At 48.4% G+C, this 21,425-nt stretch overlaps 1 protein-coding gene across 3 annotated transcripts in view; it reads left to right on the top strand.

Annotated features, from left to right (window-relative positions):
- The window catches only part of ZFP1 (ZFP1 zinc finger protein), an 837,904-nt gene extending 828,960 nt beyond the window's left edge, over positions 1-8,944 (top strand). For 2 of the 3 annotated variants that reach the window (XM_054710127.1, XM_008139657.3), the window contains 2 exons: positions 4,855-4,981; positions 7,361-8,944. In XM_054710127.1, coding sequence (XP_054566102.1) covers positions 4,855-4,981; positions 7,361-8,439 — 1,206 coding nt within the window. In that variant the 3' untranslated portion in view covers positions 8,440-8,944. The remainder of the gene's footprint in view (positions 1-4,854; positions 4,982-7,360) is intronic. The other variant, XM_054710126.1, reaches the window with a different exon arrangement.
- The last annotated feature ends 12,481 nt before the right edge of the window (positions 8,945-21,425 follow it).

The raw sequence follows: 21,425 nt of genomic DNA, 5'->3' as shown, positions 1-21,425 counted from the left end.
TTGGGGAGGTTACCAAGAAAAGTACAGAGAGGGAAAGAGGAGTGAGCTGGTAGAAAGAGTGGGAGAGGGAGAAACGAGAGGAGAGAGAATAGACATAGGGAAAGAGAATACAGAGAAAGATGTGAGAGGAGAAGAAAATGAGGACTGAGAGGAGGAGAGGGAGAGAGAAGAGCAAGAGAGGAATGAGAAAAAGACAGTTAAAGAGAGGAGGGAGATAGAGGGAGAGGACAGAATTAAAGAGGTGGTAAGAGAGAGACTAGACAAGGAGAGGGTGTAGCGAGAGAGGAGGTCAGGGAAAGAGGAGTGGAGAGAGGATGAGGAGTGAGAGAACAGGGATAGATGCTACATGAGCAGAGAAGGAAAGAGAGATGAGTGAGAGCAGGGAAGTGAAAGAGCAGAAGAGTAAAGTAAGCAGAGCCAGAGAGGAATGAGGGAGGCAGAGGGAGAAAAATGAGTGAGACACAGGGAAGAGTTGGGTGTGTGTGCGGGGGGGGGGGGGGGCGGGGGAGGGGGGACGGCGGTGAGAGAGAGAGGAGGAGACTGAGGAGTGAACGGGATAGAAGAGAGAAAATGAGCATAGGAAAGATAGACGGGGAGGCGTGAGACAGAGAGAAGGCAGAAAGGAAGCATGACGAGATAGAGGAGAGACTAGCAAGAGAGAATAAAGAAAGGAGTGAGATAACAGATAGGGAGGAGTATGAGTCTAGTGTGAGGAGAGAGATGGGGAAGAGCTTGTCAGGGAAGTGATAGAGGAGGGAGAGAAGACAAATGAGGAGTGTGAGAGAGGGGAGTGATAGAGACGAAGAGAAAGGAGTTAGGGAGATTAGAGATTAGGGAGAGGCGAGCAAGGGGGTGGCAGAATGAATGCGGGGGGAGAGATACAAAGAACAGAGTTAACAAGAATGAGAGACATGGAGGGAATCGGGGGAGAAGTGGGCAAGTATAGAAGGGCCCTGGGAAAGAGTGTAGAGAGAGAGTTGGAGAGAAAGTATACATGGGGGGCAGGGGGAGTGTGTGTAGAGAGCAGGAGCAGCAGAGGGAGTAAGAAAATGGAGAGAGAGAGACTAGAGAGTGTGTTAGAGTTGAAACAGTATGAAAGAGTATAGAGAGGACCAGGAGAGAGGGTGGAGGGAGGAAGTAAGAGAGTAGAGAATGTGTGACAGTGGAGAGGAAAATGAAAGAGTATAGAGAGGAGCTGTAGAGCGAGTCCCCAGAACACAGTATAGAGAGGAGCTGTAGAGCGAGTCCCCAGAACACAGAATATAGAGGAGCAGCAGAGAGAGGGGGGATGGGTTTGGAGAGAGTATAGAAAGCAGCAGTAGAACGAGTCTAGACAGTGAATAATGAGTAAGTGGAGAGAGCATAGAGAAGAGCTGTAGAGCGGGTCTAGAGAGGGACTAAGAGTATAGCGAGGGTGGAGAGGGATTTGAGAGAGTTTATAGAAGAGCAGTAGAGTGAGTCCAGAGCGGGAGTAAAAATGTGACATGGGCTTGAGGAAGTTTAAAGAGAACAGAGAGAGACTGGAGCGTGGAGGAGGGGGATGAGAGAGTTAGAGAGGAACAGTACAGCCAGTCTAGAGAGGGATTAAAGAATAGATATCAGTACAAGAACGTATAGAAAAGAGCAGCAGAGAGACACTGGAGAGGGTTAGAGAGTGTAGATGGGGCTGAGGGTTTAGAAAAGAGTCATTGAGAGCAGCAGTCGCCAACCTGTTGGACCTCACAGACCATCGGTTGGCGACCGCTGGTTTAGAGAGTCTAGAGAGGGAGGAAGAGAGGGAGAGAGAAACAGGAGTGGGGCATGAAAGAGCATAGAATAGAACGGTAGAGAAAAACGAGAGAGAGAGGGAGGGAGGGAGAGAGGAGATAGAATAGAGAATGTGTGATAGACTGGAGAGGGAGGGAGAGAGTGACATGGACTGAGAGAGTATAGGGAGGGTGAGAGAGTATAGAGAAGAGCAGTAGAGAGTGGAGAAAGAATAGAGTGTATGACAGAGTGGAGAGGAGGATGAGAGTATAGAGAGGAGCATGGAGTAAGATAGGGGAGAGTACAGAGGGGATGAGAGGGGAGAGACTGGAGCGGGAGTTAGAGAGTGGTCTGGGGATTGAGAGAGTAGAGAGAGGAGCAGTAGAGTAACTCTAAAAAGGGTATAAAAAAGTGGAGGAGGGAACGAATTAGTACATGGAGGAGCAGTAGAAAGAGTGTAAAGAGGATGTTAGAAAGTGGAGAACGGGTAGAGGGGGATTAGGCATTTAGAAAGGAGCTGGAAAGAGCCTCTAGAGTGTGTGAGAGCTAGTGGGGAGGGTGATGAGAGGGTATAGAGGGGAACAGCAGGGAGCATCTACTGAGGGAAAGAGACTGCAGAGCGGAGCCAGAGGAAGTGGAGAGCGAGAGACAGAGTGCCAGGGAGTGGGAAGGGGAGATGTTAGAGGAGTAAGAGGAATGAAAGAGAGAGACTAGAGTGGAGGTAAGAGATTGCAGGGGTGGGGATAGCAGGAAAGGGTAGAAGAATAGAGAGTGGCTTTGAGAGAGAGAGAGGATGGGGAAACAGTGGGGCGGGCCTGAAAGAGCATAGCGGAGAGAGGGGAGAGACAAAGAAGAAAGAGAGAGAAAAAGGAGTGAGATAAGGAAGAGAGGGAGTTGAAGTGTGCCAGTCAGGAGAAAAAGGAGACAAAGCAGAGAGGGAGCAGAAGTGAGGAGGTGAGAGAGAGAGGGAGGGAGGGAGGAACCTGAATGAGAAGGTGGTTAGATTCAGAGAAGGGAGTGGCAAAAGGGAGAGGAAGTGGGAGAGGGCATAGAGGCGGGGGAAGGAGAGCAGGGAGATGAGCGAGAGAGGGCTTGAGAGAATCGAGGAGGAGGTCAGGGAAATTAGAAAGAGGGAGAAAGAGAGCTGGAACTAGGGAGTGAGGTGAAGCTACAAGAAGGGGTGGAGAGAATAGAGTGAAAACACTGTTAGAGAGAGGGAAAGTGGTTAAAAGGTAGGGCCGCAGGAGTAAGATTGGAGAGCAATGAGAGAGAGAGAAGTTGCAGAGAGTGGATGGGAAGAGTGAGGGAGGGGAGACTTTAGAGAGAAGTTAGGAAGAGGGGAGGGAGATTATAGGGACAGGAAGAAGACATAGAGAGAGACAGAGGGGAGGGGAGAGAAAGGGAGAGAGGACTGAGCAGTACATAGAGAGGGGAGTCAGCCATGGCAGTAAAGAGTTGTGAGAGAGGGGGATGGTGAGAGAGAAAGGAGCAGGGAAGAGAGTAGGGACAGAGAAAGGGAGATGTGTGACCCAGGACAGGAGAGAGAGAGACTAGAGAGGGAGGATTGACAGATGAGGAGAGAGAGAGGAATGATAGAAAGAATATAGGGAGACTGAGTGTGAAAGGGAATGGTTTGAACATGGAGACTGGATTGAGAGAGAGAAGCATAGGGAGGAATGAAAGGAGATATGAGAGACTGAGTGGAGACTAGAGAGTGGACTGAGAGGAGTGGGAGACTAGAGACAGGCATGAGAGAGAGAGACAGAGAGAGAGAGAAAGGAGAGACTAGAGAGAGGGGTGCAAGAGAGCTGAAGGAGAGACCAGAGAGGGAGAGACAGAGGACGGAGAGACCAGAGAGGGAGAGACAGAGGACGGAGAGACAGAGGACGGAGAGACCAGAGAGGGAGAGACAGAGGACGGAGAGACCAGAGAGAGGGGAAGGAAAGTCGAGTGAGAGAGAGAAAGGGTGGGGGAGACTAGAGCGAGGGGTGGAAGAGAGAAAGGCAGGAGAGACTAGAGAGAGGCATCAGAGACAGGAGAGAGGAGAGAGAGACAGACTACAGATAGAGTAAGGAAGCTAAAAGGAGAGATTCGCAGGGAGGATTGAGTGAGGTGAGAGTGTAGAGAGGGAGGATGAGAAAAGCAGGTGGAGATGGAGCGATTGGAGGAGAGAAAAGGGTGGAGTATGGGGAGGTGTGGGGAACAGTGATAGAGCGCAGAGGGGAATGAAGGACATAGAGGAGGCTAGACTGAGGGATAATGGAGAGGGAGGCTGTACCCCACAAGTAGAGAGGAGTGAGAGGGCGTGAGGGAGGGAGGGATAAAGGAGGAGCGGGAAGCGAGAGGAAGGGGACACGGAGGCGTTAGAGGGGGGTGAGGTACTTGCCGGAGCTTCCAGGCTGCCCCTCTCCTGCATCTCCTGTTCCGTAGCCCGATGGTTCTGGGAACCTGTCCTTTGGATACTTACGCCGCCATTGTTATATAATGGTGATCGGTAACCTCATTTACCGTGGCGTTTGGCACCCTCCAACCCCTCTCCTCCACCAGAGGTCACAGAGCCGGGCTGGAGTTCCAACCCTCCAACCACATGGTCAGGTCTGATAATGACCAGCCCCTGTCCTTATGCAATTTCCCGAAGTCACCTCATTAGTATAACGAACCTTTATCAGTCTCAGTTCCTAGGTTAATCTAGGGGTTTGGGGAGCTGTGAGCCAGGAACTATGGACAAAGACCAGATGTATCCCTTATAGATCATAGTATCACAGAAAGTGAACTTACTCTAACATTGTCTAGTTTGATACCACAAGAACAGTGCCTGTGTGAGCACGGGTGCCATTCACTGCTGCGGATTGCTGTGTAGAGGCGCGGGGTTTCATTCCTCCTAGATGCCTGTGCCTGTGACAGGGCCGGAGATAGGGAGACTGAGCACATGCTCAAACCACTATAAACACACTTCCTGACAAAATGTAGTGAAGATGCACGGTTGGTGTCGTGTAAGTTTCCCTGGCGAATGACTCTTAAAACAGTGTGGTAAGAATAACTTCATGTGTCCTTTCTGTGTCACCCAATGCTCGTCATTGCAGAATGAATAGCAATATGCCATTTCAGGGGTCAGTGTCATTCACGGATGTGACTGTGGACTTCACCCAGGAGGAGTGGGAGCAGCTGGACCCATCGCAGAGGCTCCTGTACATGGATGTGATGCTGGAGAACTACAGCAACCTCCTGTCCGTGGGTAAGGACAGCTTCCAGGCGTCAGTGTCTACCTAGGAGCGGTATGTCCTTTCTCAGGTACCAGGAAGAATGAGCTGCTAAATTACTAAGTGATTTGGCCTCAAGCGTCACATGTTACAGCTGAGAGTGAAGACTGAAGTTCTGAAATCCAAGCAGTTAGGAGCTGCGATCAAACCAGATGTGGTTTTTAAGGTGGAGCAATCGGAGCTGTACTAGCAAAGTTGAACTGCCGTTGAGAACTCTCTAGGGAAGCTGTGGAAGGAGAATCAGAAGCCACTAGAACTAATATCCCAAGGATTATGAGTTGGTACCTTTCAAATATTAAGACTTTTTTCCCCCCAAATCCCTAAACCTTTAGAGACGGCTGCCAGCAGATGCCTCTGTGCCCCAGATGTCTGAGTTCTGTGTATTTTAGCTCAGGGCCATGGGCATGGCCTCAGGGGACATAGATTTCTCAGTCCAGGAGTGACGTCCTTGTCCTGCACACAGATGGCAGCAGCATCACAGGCGTCAGGAATGCCCAGAGGCAAGTGATAGTTATGTAAGACCTAGGTGGAGGCTGGGTAGTCTGATCCTTAAGGTCCCTTCAAATAAAAGTAGGGGCAAGACTGGTTTGGGGAAGAAATTAAGCATATTAAAAGGAGAGAGAGAGAAACGATATAATAATGAAAATACATTCTCCAACAGCTTCCATAGAAAAAAAGCAACGAGCCCTCGCCGGATTGGCTCAGTGGATAGAGCCTCAGCCTGCGGACCGAAGGGTCCCAGGTTCGATTCTGGTCGAGGGCACGTACCTTGGTCGCAAGCTCCTGCCCTGGTGGGGAGTGTGCGGGATACAGCCCATCGATACGTCTCTCACACCGGTGTTTCCCCGTCTCTCCCTCTTCCTTACACTCTCCCTAAAAGTCAATGGAAAACGTCCTCGGGTGAGGGTTAAATCAAGTCTAATTTAAAAAAAGAAAAACACAATGAAAGCAGCAGTAGCATTGAATCTATCAGAAGGATCTTGGGTCCTTGCATCAGTTTTATATTTCCTACAAAATGTGAGTTTCTGGGCCTTTTCATTCACTTGCAAAGTCTTACTTCAAAGCAGCAATTTTCTTTTTTTTTTTTTTTTTTTTAAATATATTTTATTGATTTTTTACAGACAGGAAGGGAGAGGGATAGAGAGCTAGAAACATCGATGAGAGAGAATCATCGACCAGCCGCCTCCTGCACACCCCCTACCAGGGATGCGCCCGCAGCCAATGTACATGCCCTTGACCGGAATCGAACCTGGGACCCCTCAGTCCGCAGACCGACGCTCCATCCATTGAGCCAAACCGGTTTCGGCCAAAGCAGCAATTTTCAATCTTTTCATCTCATGGCACACACAAATTAATTTAGAAAATTCTGCAGCACACCAAAAAATATTTTTTGCCAAACTGACAAGAAAAGGGGGTATAATTTTGATTCATTCACACCAGACAGCTATTGTTGTGTTGGCTGTTGTCATTTTTAAATTTGACAATCTAAGGGAAAAGTGGTTGGTGCCCCTGACTAGTCAGGTTTGCATGTTTTAAAGTTCTTGTGGCACATCCGTGTGCTGCAGCACAGCAGTGGGAGTCGCTGCCTTAGAGATCGGAGCTCTTTAATACGATTGTTTCTGCAAAACAGAAATGCTGCCCGTAGGAAGGGAGAAGGGGGGAGAGAGCCTGGACGCGTGTAGACGAGGTCCTGGTCCAAACACAGTGATGCCGAGGCAGAGTTTGGGCTGCTCATCTCAGGTCTGCCTGTGTCCTTCCCTTCACCATCTTCCTCGACTTGCGTGCCTGCCCCGTGCTAACTGCAGCGTCCCCGCATTGCCCGCCTTCCCACATCGTCATTTCCTGTCGCTGCCCTGTGCCTGCCCCGTGCTAACTGCAGCGTCCCCGCATTGCCCGCCTTCCCACATCATTTCCTGTCGCTGCCCTGTGCCTGCCCCGTGCTAACTGCAGCGTCCCCGCATTGCCCGCCTTCCCACATCATCATTTCCTGTCGCTGCCCTGTGCCTGCCCCTGTGCTAACTGCAGCGTCCCTGCATTGCCCGCCTTCCCACATCATCATTTCCTGTCGCTGCCCTGCGTTTTTAGGTCACGTTACCCCTCTGTAGGGTCACTGGGTGATCTGGCAATGCTACTTGTGTTCACTGTCAGTTTCTACTTCCTTTATTGCCACGGGCTCTTTTTCCCCCCTTTTCCTTTCAGAGTTTAAGAGCGAGGACAAATTTGCACTGGGGAATGCAATTCTGGAAGACTGGGTCCCGGACTAAAAAGGCAGCCCCAGGAGGGGACATTTGTGGGACGTTCTGTGACGTTACAGCGAGAGGCCTGATGAATGTCCTCTCTGTGCTCTTTCCTAGAGGTGTGGAAGGCTGACGCCCAGGTGCAGAGGGAGCCCCGTGACCCCGAGGAGCAGGCGAGGCCATTCATAATCTGCAAGAACCAAACCCCAATTGAGGAAAGAAGTGATCTCTTTGAAAAACCATTCAATCTGAGCACAGACTTTGTTTCTTTAAGACAAGTGCCCTATAAATATGACTTGTATGAAAAAACTTTGAAATACAGTTCAGACTTACTTAACGGTAACAGCTATATAAGGAAGCAGGCTGATGAGTATAACGGATTTGGAAAAGCACTTCTCTATCTAAAGCAAGAGAAAACCCATCCTGAAATGGAATATGCAGAATATAACAAAATTGGGAAAGCTTTCAGCCCTAAAGAAGCCATTTTTAAACATCAGAAAATTAGAAATTTGGTACAACCCTTCATTTGTAATTACTGTGACAAGGCTTTCTCCTTTAAGTCACTCCTCGTCAGTCATAAGAGAATACATACTGGAGAAAAACCGTATGAGTGTAATGTCTGTAAGAAAACCTTCTCCCATAAGGCAAACCTCATTAAGCATCAGAGAATCCATACCGGGGAGAAACCCTTTGAATGTCTTGAATGTGGAAAAGCCTTCACCCATCAGTCCAACCTCATTGTACACCAGCGAGCACACATGGAGAAGAAGCCCTATGAGTGCAGCGAGTGTGGCAAGACCTTTGCCCAGAAGTTTGAACTCACTACACATCAGAGAATTCACACAGGGGAGCGACCCTATGAGTGTAATGAATGTGCAAAAACCTTTTTCAAGAAATCAAACCTCATTATTCATCAGAAAATTCACACGGGGGAGAAACGCTATGAGTGCAGTGAATGTGGGAAATCCTTTATCCAGAACTCACAACTCATTATACATATGAGAACTCATACAGGGGAGAAGCCCTATGAGTGTACGGAATGCGGCAAAACATTCAGCCAGCGGTCAACTCTTAGGCTGCACCTGCGAATCCATACGGGGGAGAAGCCATACGAGTGTTCTCAGTGTGGGAAGGCCTTCAGCAGGAAGTCCCGACTCAGTGTCCACCTAAGAGTTCATATAGGTGACAAACCCTGACCTGCGACAGGTCGGACTGTGCAAAACCCTCCCACCAGAACCCTTCCGGTGGGGGAGAAACCTCCTGAGGTCCTGAGGGAGCATGGGAATTCATACTGAGATATCATCCATCAGCTCAAAAAATGCCAAAATGGGGTCCCCTGCAAACAACGATACTGAAAGATATGAGGCCCAACTGAAGAACACAGACCAAGAATATCCAACTGTGAATAGACATGTTTAATTAACTGTATCACAGTGAGATTTTGTTAAACCTTGAATGAATTATTTAAACCTTGAATGAATTATTTAAACCTTGAATGAATTTAAGGATGAAATCGTCTGGAAAGCAGCAGAAAGGATATACAGACAGTACCTAGGGATAGAGTGGTTGTGTGTGATTATGCCACAAAACCACGAAAGTGTATTTTAAATCTGCCCGTGTGAATTTAAGTCACTGGGAGTTTGAAATTTCTCTAATAATTAGGACACATCAAACAAGATTTTCCAATTAAATATCACGGGGTTTTTTTTTGTTGTTTTTTTTTTTTCAGTTTTTTTAAAAACTCAGTATGCATTCCAGATGCAATACGGAATAGATTTTAAAGTAGCATGTAACACATTTTCTCCTGCTTGCTGGCATATGAAGTTGGTGTGGCCATTGTTTATGAGCTGCCTCTTAATAAACAGAAGACAGTGGTGAAGTTTGAACCTGCTTCTGGGCTTGCTGAAGCATTTCTACAAGCACCACTTACATAATTATGCAAATATGAGATAATTAAGAAGAGGTTAGGAGTGAGAGGAGGCAGCTGTGGGCTGTGTTACTCAGGATGCACCACAGGTGAAAAGGGGCTACAGAGAAGACCCATGTCCATCATGCCGGTGTTTTCTCCTGGCTGTTCACACACAAATGCATGTCAGTTACCAGAATGTTGTGTAACCCAGAAACCACTTGTATTTTTGTGTTTCCCTGTTCCTCTTAATATTTTATGAATTGTCTTGTAAAAAATGGTAGGATATGTGTGCAGTGCACAAATGTTAGTTACCTTTCAGAGACTTTAAAGGGAATATTATTTTAAGAAAACTGTCACATGCCTTGTTGCTTTTTAAAATTTCTGTGTGCATAGTCCACTTTAGAGATACACTTTTGCTATTCTGTTTAGGGGATGCACTTCTACTTCCTTGAGTTTCACGATTATCAGCCTAAAACATTTCCCTTTGGAACCTGACTTAGTGTAAGTTATGCCTTTCCATGAAAGGTTCACAAACAGCTTTATAAATTATACTGTTCAGTAATCTCTCCATCTATTGTATAACTCAGATATGTCATCTTAGGCTTGATTTCAGATTCACACGTTCCTCCTTTTCCTCCATCACAAATCATGCATTAGAATTGTAAATGGCAACTGAAACTGGCTCTAAAAAATTTTTGAAGACCATTGATGTGCTGTGACTCTGAATGTGAGTGACTCTGAACAAATTTACTGAAACATCCATAGTCCAATAAGTCAATAAGTTGTCATCTGATCTGACAGCCAGGAAGCAGAGAAGGTGAATTTCATACTCTGCCGTTAGAGTAAACTGTGAGGGCCTCCTTGGGAATCATTGAGACTCTGTCTTTTAACTTTAAGAATATACATACTCCACCCAGCACTCTCATATTTGGGAACCTATCCCTGAGAAAAAACTAAAGTGCCAGTACTTGAGATTATGTTTATCAATATACATTGTGTATTTTGGTAAGGAAAAAGGAAACAGTGTAAATGACCACCAGTGGGAATGATTGAATGAATTGTGGCGAGAACGGATCATGGTTGATGGCATTCTACAGAAAATGTGTAGGAGCAACTCCTCCAGGTCCCATGAGGGAAGCAGGAGGAGAGAGAGTATCTACCAAATTTTCTAAAATAAAGATCTAAGAACCTTATGTGTGTGTGTGTGTATTTGTATATGACTTGATGGGCCCGGAGAACAAGGTTCTCCTAAGTCGGAAATAGAATTGGAAAATTGTTCATGCATTCCTTAGTCCCTAAATTAACACTCATACTAAAACCACACATAACCCATTAAAATGGACATGTTAATAACATGAGTTAGCACAACATCACGTAAGGCAAGCTCTACCTGTTGTGGCTGTGTTGTACACTTGAGCCCTTTCTCAACAAAAGCACGTATTTGACATTCATTGTTCACTCTGTAAGTTATGAAGTCCAAACGCTTTGTGAACACACACCCACCCTTAAAACAGCTAAGGTGGTCACAGGTATGACTGAGCTGTTTGCTCCCAGGGCCTGGAAATTCAGATCAGAACCTCTAATTGTTTTTTAAGTGTGTTGTCATCATAATCCAAAGTGGTTTTAGATGAAACATCTTCTAAAGACAGATCCTGTAGCCTGACCCTAGGCCTCTTATCCTCTGTAAGCCCGGAGGCCGGGTCACTTTACTGGCACCAGAGGCCAGGAGGCAGTGCCCTTTGCACAAGAAAACCCAGCTCACAGGTGTTTCCAGACTTAGACCTGCACCTGTCTGACCCCAAAGCCACTCCCACTGCGCTTGACTCTGGGACCTGTTCTTATCCCACTGATATTTTCATTTTGGGGATTTTCTATTTCCATAAGTATCTCATAACTGAAGTGCTGGGAATATTTGCTTTTTCAGAGAGGAAGGGAGAGGGATAGAGTCAGAAACATCGATGAGAGAGAAACATCGATCAGCTGCCTCTTGCACACTCCCTACTGGGGATGTGCCCGCAACCAAGGTACATGCCCTTGACCGGAATCGAACCTGGGACCCTTGAGTCCACAGGCCGGTGCTCTATCCACTGAGCCAAACCGGTCAGGGCGTGTTATGCTTTTTAAATCTAAAGTTAGGGATTATCTACTTGATAAAATTCTCATGTGGATAATCTTGTTGGTGAGTCTGAGGACTAGTCAGTCATATGGGGAATAAGGTGACGAATGACATTCTAGGCAAGAGGCACAAAGCGTGCAAAGACAAGAAAATGTGGACGCTGGGTCCTCAGTGTGGGGGACTCTGGGATGCAGCTGATGGTTCAATCCCAGCCACCCATGCTTGCTCCTGTCCCAGTGGCTCCCCTGGCTGCAGTGTCCTCATCCTCTTCGGCTGAGTGGCCAGCCAAGCCCTGGCCTCCCCTTCTGTGCTCAGGAGCCTGTGCCACCCCCTGGCCTTGTTTGGTTACCTGACTCCTGTCAAGTCCTGCGGCCAAAGTACAATGCACTCAGGTCTCACTTAGGTCTTCCGACTCCCCCTGGTCTACGCTCTGCTGTTTTTGAAAAGGAAAAGCCATAGCTCCTCCTGCTATGGCTGGATGTGGAACACGGCTGGGACCCCCCTTCCCCCATTTGAGCTCTTAGCTAACATTATTGGTGACCTTCTTGTCCCACAAGCACAGCTGGACATCCCAGCACCTCTCAGCAACGGACAGAACTAGACGAAAATGCAGTACTGATAGAACATGCGAACAGCACAGCCAGCCACCTCCCTCTCACATGGCACCGGGGGCCACGGCTGCGGGACGCCTTCCTTCCCAGTGCGCACGGCACGTTCACCCAGACAGACGTGCGGGCCACACAAGCCTTAAAGGGTGTGAGGGTTGGAATCACTGCATGTTCTCTGCATGTTCTCTGACCACAACAGGTTTCCACTAGAAACCAGTAACACGAGAGCTGTTGTCGGGACACCTGACGGGGGTTTTTGTTGAAATACAGGTGACTGACAAACTTTTGAGACATCCACTCCCAACGCTATTTGGAATAAACACATTGCCAGCCACGCCACTCAGTAAAGAGCCAGGCTCCTGTGCTCCCACCCTCCACAACTTTCCTTGGTTTTCGCGATCTCCGGAAGACCACGTGACTGCTTTTTTCCCCTTAACGCACTGTAATTCCTGCTTAAAAAAAAAAAAAAGTTTTTATTGCTTTTTAGACAGAGGAAGGGAGAGGGGGAGAGAGAAACATCCATCAGCTGCCTCCTCCACGCCCCCTACTGGAGACCGAAGCCTGGGTATGTGCCCTGAGCAGGAATTGAACCGGCCACCTCTTGGTGCATGGGACGACGCCAAACCAACTGAGCCACACCGGTCAGCGCTATTCCTGCTCATTTTAAAATTCACCAGTAAAGCGTGAGCCCTCAAAACCCTAGGCAACAGCAGAATCCCGGGGCCACAATCTCTCTCCCCACAAACTCGCTTTGTGGCCGCAGACCTGCAGCGAACCCACCAGAACCTTTGAGTAATAAACCTTGTTGTGTGTGTGTGTGTGTGTGTGTGTGTGTGTGTGTGTGTTTTTCTTCAAAGTTTCCCTATGTTATTGCTGAGGGCATCTTGCCATTATAATACCAACCACAAGGGCCAGCCCAGCCTCAACGTTGGTTCTGAAATATTGGGGGCGGCGGGGAGGGGGGGGGGCTGAGTGCCTCCAAGCATTCCTAGCCAATGGCATCACTATCGATGGGCCTGGGTCGAGTGCAACACAATTGGTGCAGCTGCAGCTGGCTTCCTGCCCGGCCAGCCCTGGTGGGAGCCCCTGGGGCGGGAGCACTGCTGGCTGCAAGTCCCGGTCACATAGCGCCTCTGTCCTGTGCTGCCTGGTGTCTGTCCCCAAATGTCACTGCCACCAAGAGCAGTGTGATCAGGCCATATGTTCTCATGCGATGATGAGACCACTGATTGGAAAGGCCTTCATTGACAGGTACGTGCGGGTCCTCCATCTCCGTGCTCAAGGCCGAGGAGTGCTGAGGAGGGCAGGCTGGATGCAAGGCTGTTGCCATCCCCCACCGCCCCCCCAACCACCCCCGCCCGCAGAGGCTCTGGAAAGGCCGGAGGAAAGGACCCCCACAGGTGAGGAGAATCAGAGACCTCCACCTGCAACCAGTGGGGCGGGGGGCGGGGGGGGGGGGGGCGTCATGCCTGGACTACATGTGCCAACCCAGTGAAGCAGCCTTGGGACAGGAACCAGTGGCACCGGGAAAAGGAAACGCAGCGGAGGCCCGTGGCCGCTGTGCCGCCGCTTCCCTCGCTGGTGTGGCTCTTCCCTCCCTGATAGGATTATCGTGGGCCCAATCCCTGGTGCGATGTTGCTAAAAATTAACGGACACCTCAGCCGGCAGGGCTCAGTGGTTGAGCATTGACCCATGAACCGGAAGGTCACGGTTTGATTCCTAGTCAGGGCACATGCCCGGGCTGCAGGCTCGATCCCCAGGAGGGGGCGTGCAGGAGGCAGCTGATGGATGATTCTCTCTCATTGGTGTCTCTCTCTCCCTCTCCCTCTCTGTGAAATCAATAAAAACATTTTATATATATATATATATATATATATATATATATATATATATATCTGTATATATATATATATATATATATATACAAACACACACACACACACACACACACACACACACACATATATATAGTTAAAAAACGAATGGACAGATATCAATGCCCTGAACATGTGGGGCCAGTGCCTAAGAACCCCGAGGCTGTGCACCAGCTCCCTGTCACACGCAGAACCCGCCGGAAGCCTCTGGCGCTGCCCAGGCTGCACTCCAGCACGTCAAGGCTCCGAGTGTGAGGGTTGCACAGAGGGAGGCGGGACCCCCGTCCCAGAGAGATCGGGTGGGACACCCTGGAAAAAAGTGCTGCCTAGAGAGGGCCCTCCGCGATGCCACCCACCGAGTTTCCCAACAACACACAAGATTAAGGGACCGGGAGAAAATTACCAAGTAGAAACCGAGATCAGAAACTACCTCAGCTGAAATCCAAACCTTTCTTAAAGATTTTGTGCAGCAACAAAGGAGCTGATTGACTATTACAGGTTTTAAAAACAAACTCTTAATTGTTAGGGCTGCCAGGATGCATCAATATATCTTAAGATCTAAAACCCATCACCTCCTTGCCCCAGCTGGTTGGCTCAGTGGATAGAGCGTCAGCCTGTGGACTGAAGGGTCCCAGGTTCGATTCCAGTCAAGGGCACATGCCGGGTTGTGGGCTCGATCCCCAGTAGGGGGGGCGTGCAGGAGGCAGCCAATCAATGATTCTCTCCCATCGATGTTTCTATCTCTCTCTCCCTTCCTCTCTGAAATCAATAAAAATATATTTAAAAATATAATAATAAACAAAACCCATCACCGCCTTAAAGATCCATCCAGGCTACTGCCTGTTTCCTCTGAGATTCCATGGATCTGGGCCTCCCCTGAATGGCCAGAATCAAGAAACATGCCTCATGAGGTGTCCCTGCCACCAGCCGTCACTGAGGCCTCTAGTGACCAGGGAGAGGGAGGATGACGCTCCTAGAGCCACCGGTGTTCGCACCCGCGCTCCCCCGCCCCCGCCCCCGCCCCCGGATATTTGTTGCCGGGTGCGTGTCCATCCTTCCCTCACGGTGACCTCAGCCCAAGACTCACAGTGAATGGAAAACACCAACAAGGCCCAGCCGCTGTGCACAATCCGCGTGGTCCAACGGTATTCACCCAATTCCACCACGTATGGGGTGGGGGTGCAAGTCCCCACACCAGCAGGCAATTCTGGGACACGGGCTGGGTGTCCAAAAACCACTCAGGCCCTAACTGGTTTGGCTCAGTGGATAGAGCGTCGGCCTGCAGACTGAGGGGTCCCAGGTTCGATTCCGATCAAGGGCATGTACCTTGGTTGCGGGCACATCCTCAGTGGGGGGGGTGCAGGAGGCAGCTAATGGATGTTTCTCTCTCAACCATGTTTCTAACTATCCCTCTCCCTTCCTCTCTGTGAAAAAAATCAATAAAATATTTTTAAAAAACAAAACAGTTCTGACCCTATCTACCTGGAGATACAGGTTTCACAGTTGAAGGCTCAGTCCTCCAAGGGCAGTTGTAGGCCCAGGTTGCTACCTGTGCTTCTGATGGGCTGTAAGTCAGAAGTTCTAGGACCCCTCCTTGGGTTCAACTCCTCCTTGGGTTCACAGAATGTGCTACAGCAGCTCAGAACTCAGGAAACCCATTTACGTACTAGACTGCTAGTTTATTACAAAGTGATATATAAACCCCGCAAAGAGCCAGGTGGGAGAGATGCGTCAGGCAGGGTACAAGGAAGGGCCCGGGGCTTCCATGCCCTCCCCAGGGGCACCCCAGACTCTCCCGAGTCTCCCCGTGCTCACCAACCTGGGAGCTCTGAACCCTGTCCCTTCGGATTTTGTGGAGGTTTTGTGACATGAGCACAGTTGATTATTAAATCATCAGCCATTGGAGCCGGCCCGCCCCCTCCCTGGAGGAGGCCAGCGATTAGGATTGAAAGTCCCTACTCTATATTTTATTGAGGGAGAGGGAGGGAAAGGGATAGAGAGTTAGAAACATCGATGAGAGAGAAACATCCATCAGCTGCCTCCTGCACACCTCCCACCTGGGGATGTGCCCGCAACCAAGGTACATGCCCTTGACCGGAATCGAACCTGGGACCTTTCAGTCTGCAGGCCGACACTCTATCCACTGAGCCAAACCGGCTAGGGCGAAAGTCCCAACTCTAAGGGACCCCACAAGGCTTGCGACCAGGGCAGCAATGGGCAGCAGCAGCTCATCCCAGACAAAGCCCTTGAACTTATCCCCAAAGCCCCCTTTTCTCTGACGTCTTAGCCAAGCAGACCAGCCTCGGCTCATTTCCCCAGCCCTTTCTTGTTTCACTGTCCCAGCTTTAATAAACTTCCTCTAAAATTCACATGGACTCATATTGTGAAATTTTTCATGCACAAAGTAAGGAACCCACACACTATTGGCTGGCCCTAGGCAGACCCGTTCAGGGCCAGGTCCCCTTTCCGGTAACATTATATACACAATCACACCAACTCGGCCACCTCCCACTGGGGCAAAGCCCACCGTACACTTTGGAAGTTGCCCCACAGGCCATCTAGCAAGCCTTACCTTTGAAACCCCTGGCCTCACGTTCCAAGTTGAGTCCTTGGCCACATCTGACTACATTTTCTGGAGTCTCTGGACCAAACATGAGTCTACCTGGCATTCCCTGTGGTTTTGGACTAAGCACCTGCCCCTTGAGAACCAGCTCTCAGCATTCTATTGGGCTTGCCAATGCCCCCAAATACCCCAAAATGGCACCCTGCTCACTTTGATTTGAAGTTATTTGAGACTTGAAACAATAAATTACATAGAAGAAAACATGGGTACTAAACTTACAGACTTTGGTCTTAGAGAGGATTTTATGAATTTGACTTCAATGGCAAGATAATTAAAAGCAAAAATGAATGAACAGGACTACATCAAACTAAAAAGCGTCTGCAAAGCTGAAGAAACCCTCAACAAAACGAAAAGGCAAACCAACCGAATGGGAGAAGATATTTGCCAACAATAGCTTTGACAAGGGGTTAATATCCAACATATATCAAGAACTCATGCAACTCAACAACAACAAAAACAATTTAAAAATGGCCCAGCCAGCGTGGCTCAATGGTTGAACAGGAGGTCATTGTTTGATTCCCGGTCAGAACGCATGCCTGGGTTGCGGGATCGATCCCTAGTAGGGGGTGTGCAGGAGGCAGCCAATCAATAATTCTCTCTCATCACTGATGCTTCTATTTCTCTCTCCCTCTCTCTTCCTCTCTGAAATCAATCCTACCTAATAAAAAGGTAATATGCAAATTGACCGTACCTTCGACACACCCACAAGTCACGCCCACCAGCCACACTCACCAGCCAATCAGAGCAAGTATGCAAATTAACCCAACCAAGATGGCTACAGCCACAGAGAGCAAGGTTTCCTAGGTAACAGAGGAAGCCAAGCTTTCCGCCTGCCCTTGCTAGGCCTAAGCCTCCACTCAAGCTACAAAGTTTCAATTATAGAAGGTAAACAAATTCAAACAGAAATGGCGGCAGAACAGAGCTTGAGAGAGCAGGCCAGGGTTGCCGGTGGCAACAGGGGAAGCAAAGCTTTCCGCACACCCTGTCCAGGCCCACCAGCTTAAGGCTACAAAGTTTCAATTATAGAAGGTGAATTAACTGCAACAGAAATGGCTGCCGGCCGCGGAGGGAGCAGCAGGCTTGGCTCCGCTCCAGGCTACAAAGTTTCAATTGTAGAAGGAAAATAAATTCCAAATACCAGGGCCTCTGCTTGGGTTGTCAGGGGGTGTGGCTGGCCTGCAAACCTCCACAGGCCCCTCACTCAGGTCGCCCCACGCCCCAAGGGAACCCCCACCTGATCCGGGACACCCTTCAGGGCAAACCAGCTGGCACCCACCCGTGCACCAGGCCTCTATCCTATCTAATAAAAGAGTAATATGCAGATTGACCATCACTCCAACACACAAGATGGCTGCCCCCATGTGGACTTAAGATGGCCACCACAAGATGGCCAGCGGGGGAGGGCAGTTGGGAGGCACCCGGCCTGCAAGGGAGGGCAGTTGAGAGGGACCAGGCCTGCAAGGGAGGGCAGTTGGAGGTGATCAACCCTGCAGGAGAGGGCAGTTAGGGGTGACCAGGCCGGCAGAGGAGGGAAGTTGGGGGCAAACAGGCTGGCAGGAGAGCAGTTAAGCATCAACCAGGCTGGCAGGGGAGTGGTTAGGGGGTGATCAGGCTGGCAGGCAGAAGTGGTTAGGGGCAATCAGGAAGGCAGGCAGGCAAGCAGTTGGGAGCCAGCAGTCCTGGATTGTGAGAGGGATGTCCAACTGCCTGTTTAGGCCCGATCCCAGGGGTCCAGATTGGAGAGGGTACAGGCTGGGCTGAGGGACAACCCCCCTCCATGCACGAATTTCGTGCACTGGGCTTCTAGTAAAAATATAAAAAAAATTCTCACTCGTTTTTTAAAAAAATGAGCAGAGGACCTGAACAGACACTTCTCTCAAAAAGACATACAGCCCTGGCCAGTGTGGCTTAGCCGTGCACTGTCAGAGGTTCTTTCCGTGACGAATAGGCAGCTGGCAGGAGGAGGGAGGCAGAGGCAGATCTTGGGGTGCCTTGGGCCTTTTGCTGACCTGTTCTTGGGCTGGGTGCTGGGGGAAGCCAGCCTTGGTGCGCAGCGTGGTCCTTCCCACGCACACCCAGGCTCAGCAGAGGCAGCCACAAACTCTGGGTCGCTTTGTAGCTCCAAACTGGTTGCCCGGGGCCAGTCACAGGCAGCGTCTAACATTGACCTGCACTGGAGTCCCTCCCAAAAGGCCCCAGGACCAACATACCAGTGTGTGTGTGTGTGTGGGGGGGCGGGTTTCAGGCAACATCAGAACAGGACCCAATTAGCTCCACAAGCAGCATATCCAAAGGTACATCTCCACAGGCACGAGACCCTGCTGAGGCAAATCCCGCTTCATGTGGTCAGACCTGCACAGCAGCTTGTGCACGGAGGTCAGGGTGAATCCTCATAGTCAGCCAGCCTGAGGATTCACTCCATGCACAGAGGAGTCAACAGCAACCAAGACTCAACTACTCACATAACTCACATGAGAGACATTCCTTAAGCACCTAGTGCAGGTGGTCAGGGTCCCTTAGGACACCTACTACATAAGTCCACCATAACAGATCTACCTAATATACAGAAGCAAACACAGAGAGGCAGCCAAAATGGGGAGACGAAGAAACATGTCCCAAATGAAAGAACAGGAAAAACAACAACTCCAGAAAAATGGAGGCAAGCAATCAACCAGATACAGAGTTCAAAACAAATGGTTATAAGGATGCTCAAGGAATTTAGTGAGAACTCCAGCAGCATCAAAAAGGACACAAACCAGGAGTATGGGCTGGATGGAGGGAGGCAAAAGGGGAGGGAGTGGGGGATATTTGTAGTACTGACAACAATTTAAAAATATTTTTTAAAAGGACACAAATCATAAAAAAGAATCAGTCTGAAATGAAGAATACACTAGAAGGAATCAACAGTGGGTTAGATGAAGCAGAAGATTGAATCAGTGATTTGGAAGACAAAGTAGCAAGAAACACCCAATCAGAGCAGCAAAAAAAAAAAAAAAAGAAAAAAAGCATTTTTAAAAAATGAGGATAGCTTAAGGAACTCTTGGAACAACATGAAGTGTAACAACATCTGCCTCATAAAGGTACCAGAAGGCAAAGAAAGAGCAAGGAATTGAGAACCTATTTGAAGAAAAAATGGCTGAAAACTTTCCTAACCTGGTGAAGGAAAAAGACACAAGTCTAGGAAGCACAGATTCCCAACCAAGAAAACCCAAAAAGGCCCACCCCAAGATACATCATAATTAAAATGGTAAAAATTTCCCTGGCCAGTTTAGCTCAATGGTTAAAGTGTCAGCCCACAGACCAAAGGGTCTCAGGTCTGATTCCTGGCCAAGGGCATGTACCTCAGTTGTAGGTTCGACCTCAGCCACTGTTGGGGCATGTGCAGGAGGCAACCAATCTCAATCTCTCTCTCTCTCTCTCTCTTCTCTCTCTCTCCTCCCTTCCTCCCTCCCTTCCTGCCTCCCTCCCTCCTCTCCCTTCCCTTCCCCTCAGTGAAAAAAAATATTGTCAGGTGAGGATTTTAAAAAAATGGTAAAGGTTAAAGACAAAAGAGAATCTTTTTTGTTGTTGTTAATCCTCACCTGAGAATATTTTTTTTCCATTGGTTTTTAGACAGAGTGGAGGGGAGGGAGGGAGAGGGGGAGGGAGAGAGAGAAACAATGTGAGAGAGACACATCTTTTGGTTGCCTCCTGTATGCACCCCAACTGGGACCAGGAATGGAACCCACAACCCAGGTATGTGCCCTTGACTAGGAATTGAACCAGCGACCCTTCAGGGTGTGTGCTGATGCTCTATCCACTCTCCTAGACAGAGCTAAAGAGAGAATCTTTAAAGCAGCAAGAGAAATACAGTTACCAAAAAAAGAGCTCCCATAAGACTGTCAGATGATTTCTCAACAGAAAGGATTGACATGAAATATTCAAAATGATGAAATGCAATGAAATATAACCAAGACTACTCTATCCAGCAAGGCTATCATTTAAAATTGAAGGAGACCCCTGACCCGTTTGGCTCAGTGGATAGAGTGTTGGCCTGTGGACTGAAGGGTCCCAGGTTCAATTCCAGTCAAGGGCATGTATCTTGATTGCGGGCACATCCCCAGTAGGGGGTGTGCAGGAGGCAGCTGATGGATGTTTCTCTCTCATCGATGTTTCTAACTCTCTATCCCTCTCCCTTCCTCTCTGTAAAAAAAAATAAATAAATAAATAAAATATATTTAAAAAATAAAAATAGCCCTAACCGGTTTGGCTCAGTGGATAGAGCCTATCAGCCTGTGGATTCAAGGGTCCCAGGTTCGATTTGGGTCAAGGGCATGTACGTTGGTTGCAGGCACATACCCAGTAGGGAGTGTGCAGGAGGCAGCTGATTGATGTTTCTAACTCTCTATTCCTCTCCCTTCCTCTCTGTAAAAAAATTAATAAAATATATTTTTAAAAAATAAATAAAATTGAAGGAGAAATAAAATCTTCCCAGACAAAAAAAACAAAGGAGTTCATTACCACCAAACTAGTATTACAAAAAATGTTAAAGTGACTTCTTTAAGAAGGAAAAAAAAAAAAGAACATAATTTTAAAGAATAAAATGGTAATAAATATGTACCTATCAATAATTAAGAATATTTGATTTTTATTTGATTTTTATTTATTTATTTTTCTGATCAAGCCTCGAAATTTTTTTTTTCTGATTTTTTTTTTTAGAGAGAGAGGAAGGAAAGAGAGAGAGAGAGAGAGAGCAACATTGATAAGAGAAACATTGATTAGCTGCCTCCTGCATGCCTCTCACTGGAGATTAAGCCCAAAACCTGGGCATGTGACCTTCCCAGGAACCAAACCAGCAACCTCTGGGTACATGGGATGGCACTCAACCAATGGAGCCACACCAGCCAGGGCCAATAATTACCTTAAATGTAAATGGCTTAAATGCTTCAATCAAAAGACATAGGATAGCCCTAGTTAGATGGTTCAGTTAGTTGGAACATGGTCCCATACACCTAAAGGTTACAGGTGTGATTCCCGGTCAAGGCACATACCTAGGTTGTGGGTTACATAGC

This window comes from Eptesicus fuscus, chromosome 21, assembly GCF_027574615.1.
Source record: "Eptesicus fuscus isolate TK198812 chromosome 21, DD_ASM_mEF_20220401, whole genome shotgun sequence".
Classification (NCBI taxonomy): domain Eukaryota; kingdom Metazoa; phylum Chordata; class Mammalia; order Chiroptera; family Vespertilionidae; genus Eptesicus; species Eptesicus fuscus.
Note: the sequence above shows the minus strand (reverse complement) of the source record. Positions and strands in the feature narration are given on the sequence as shown.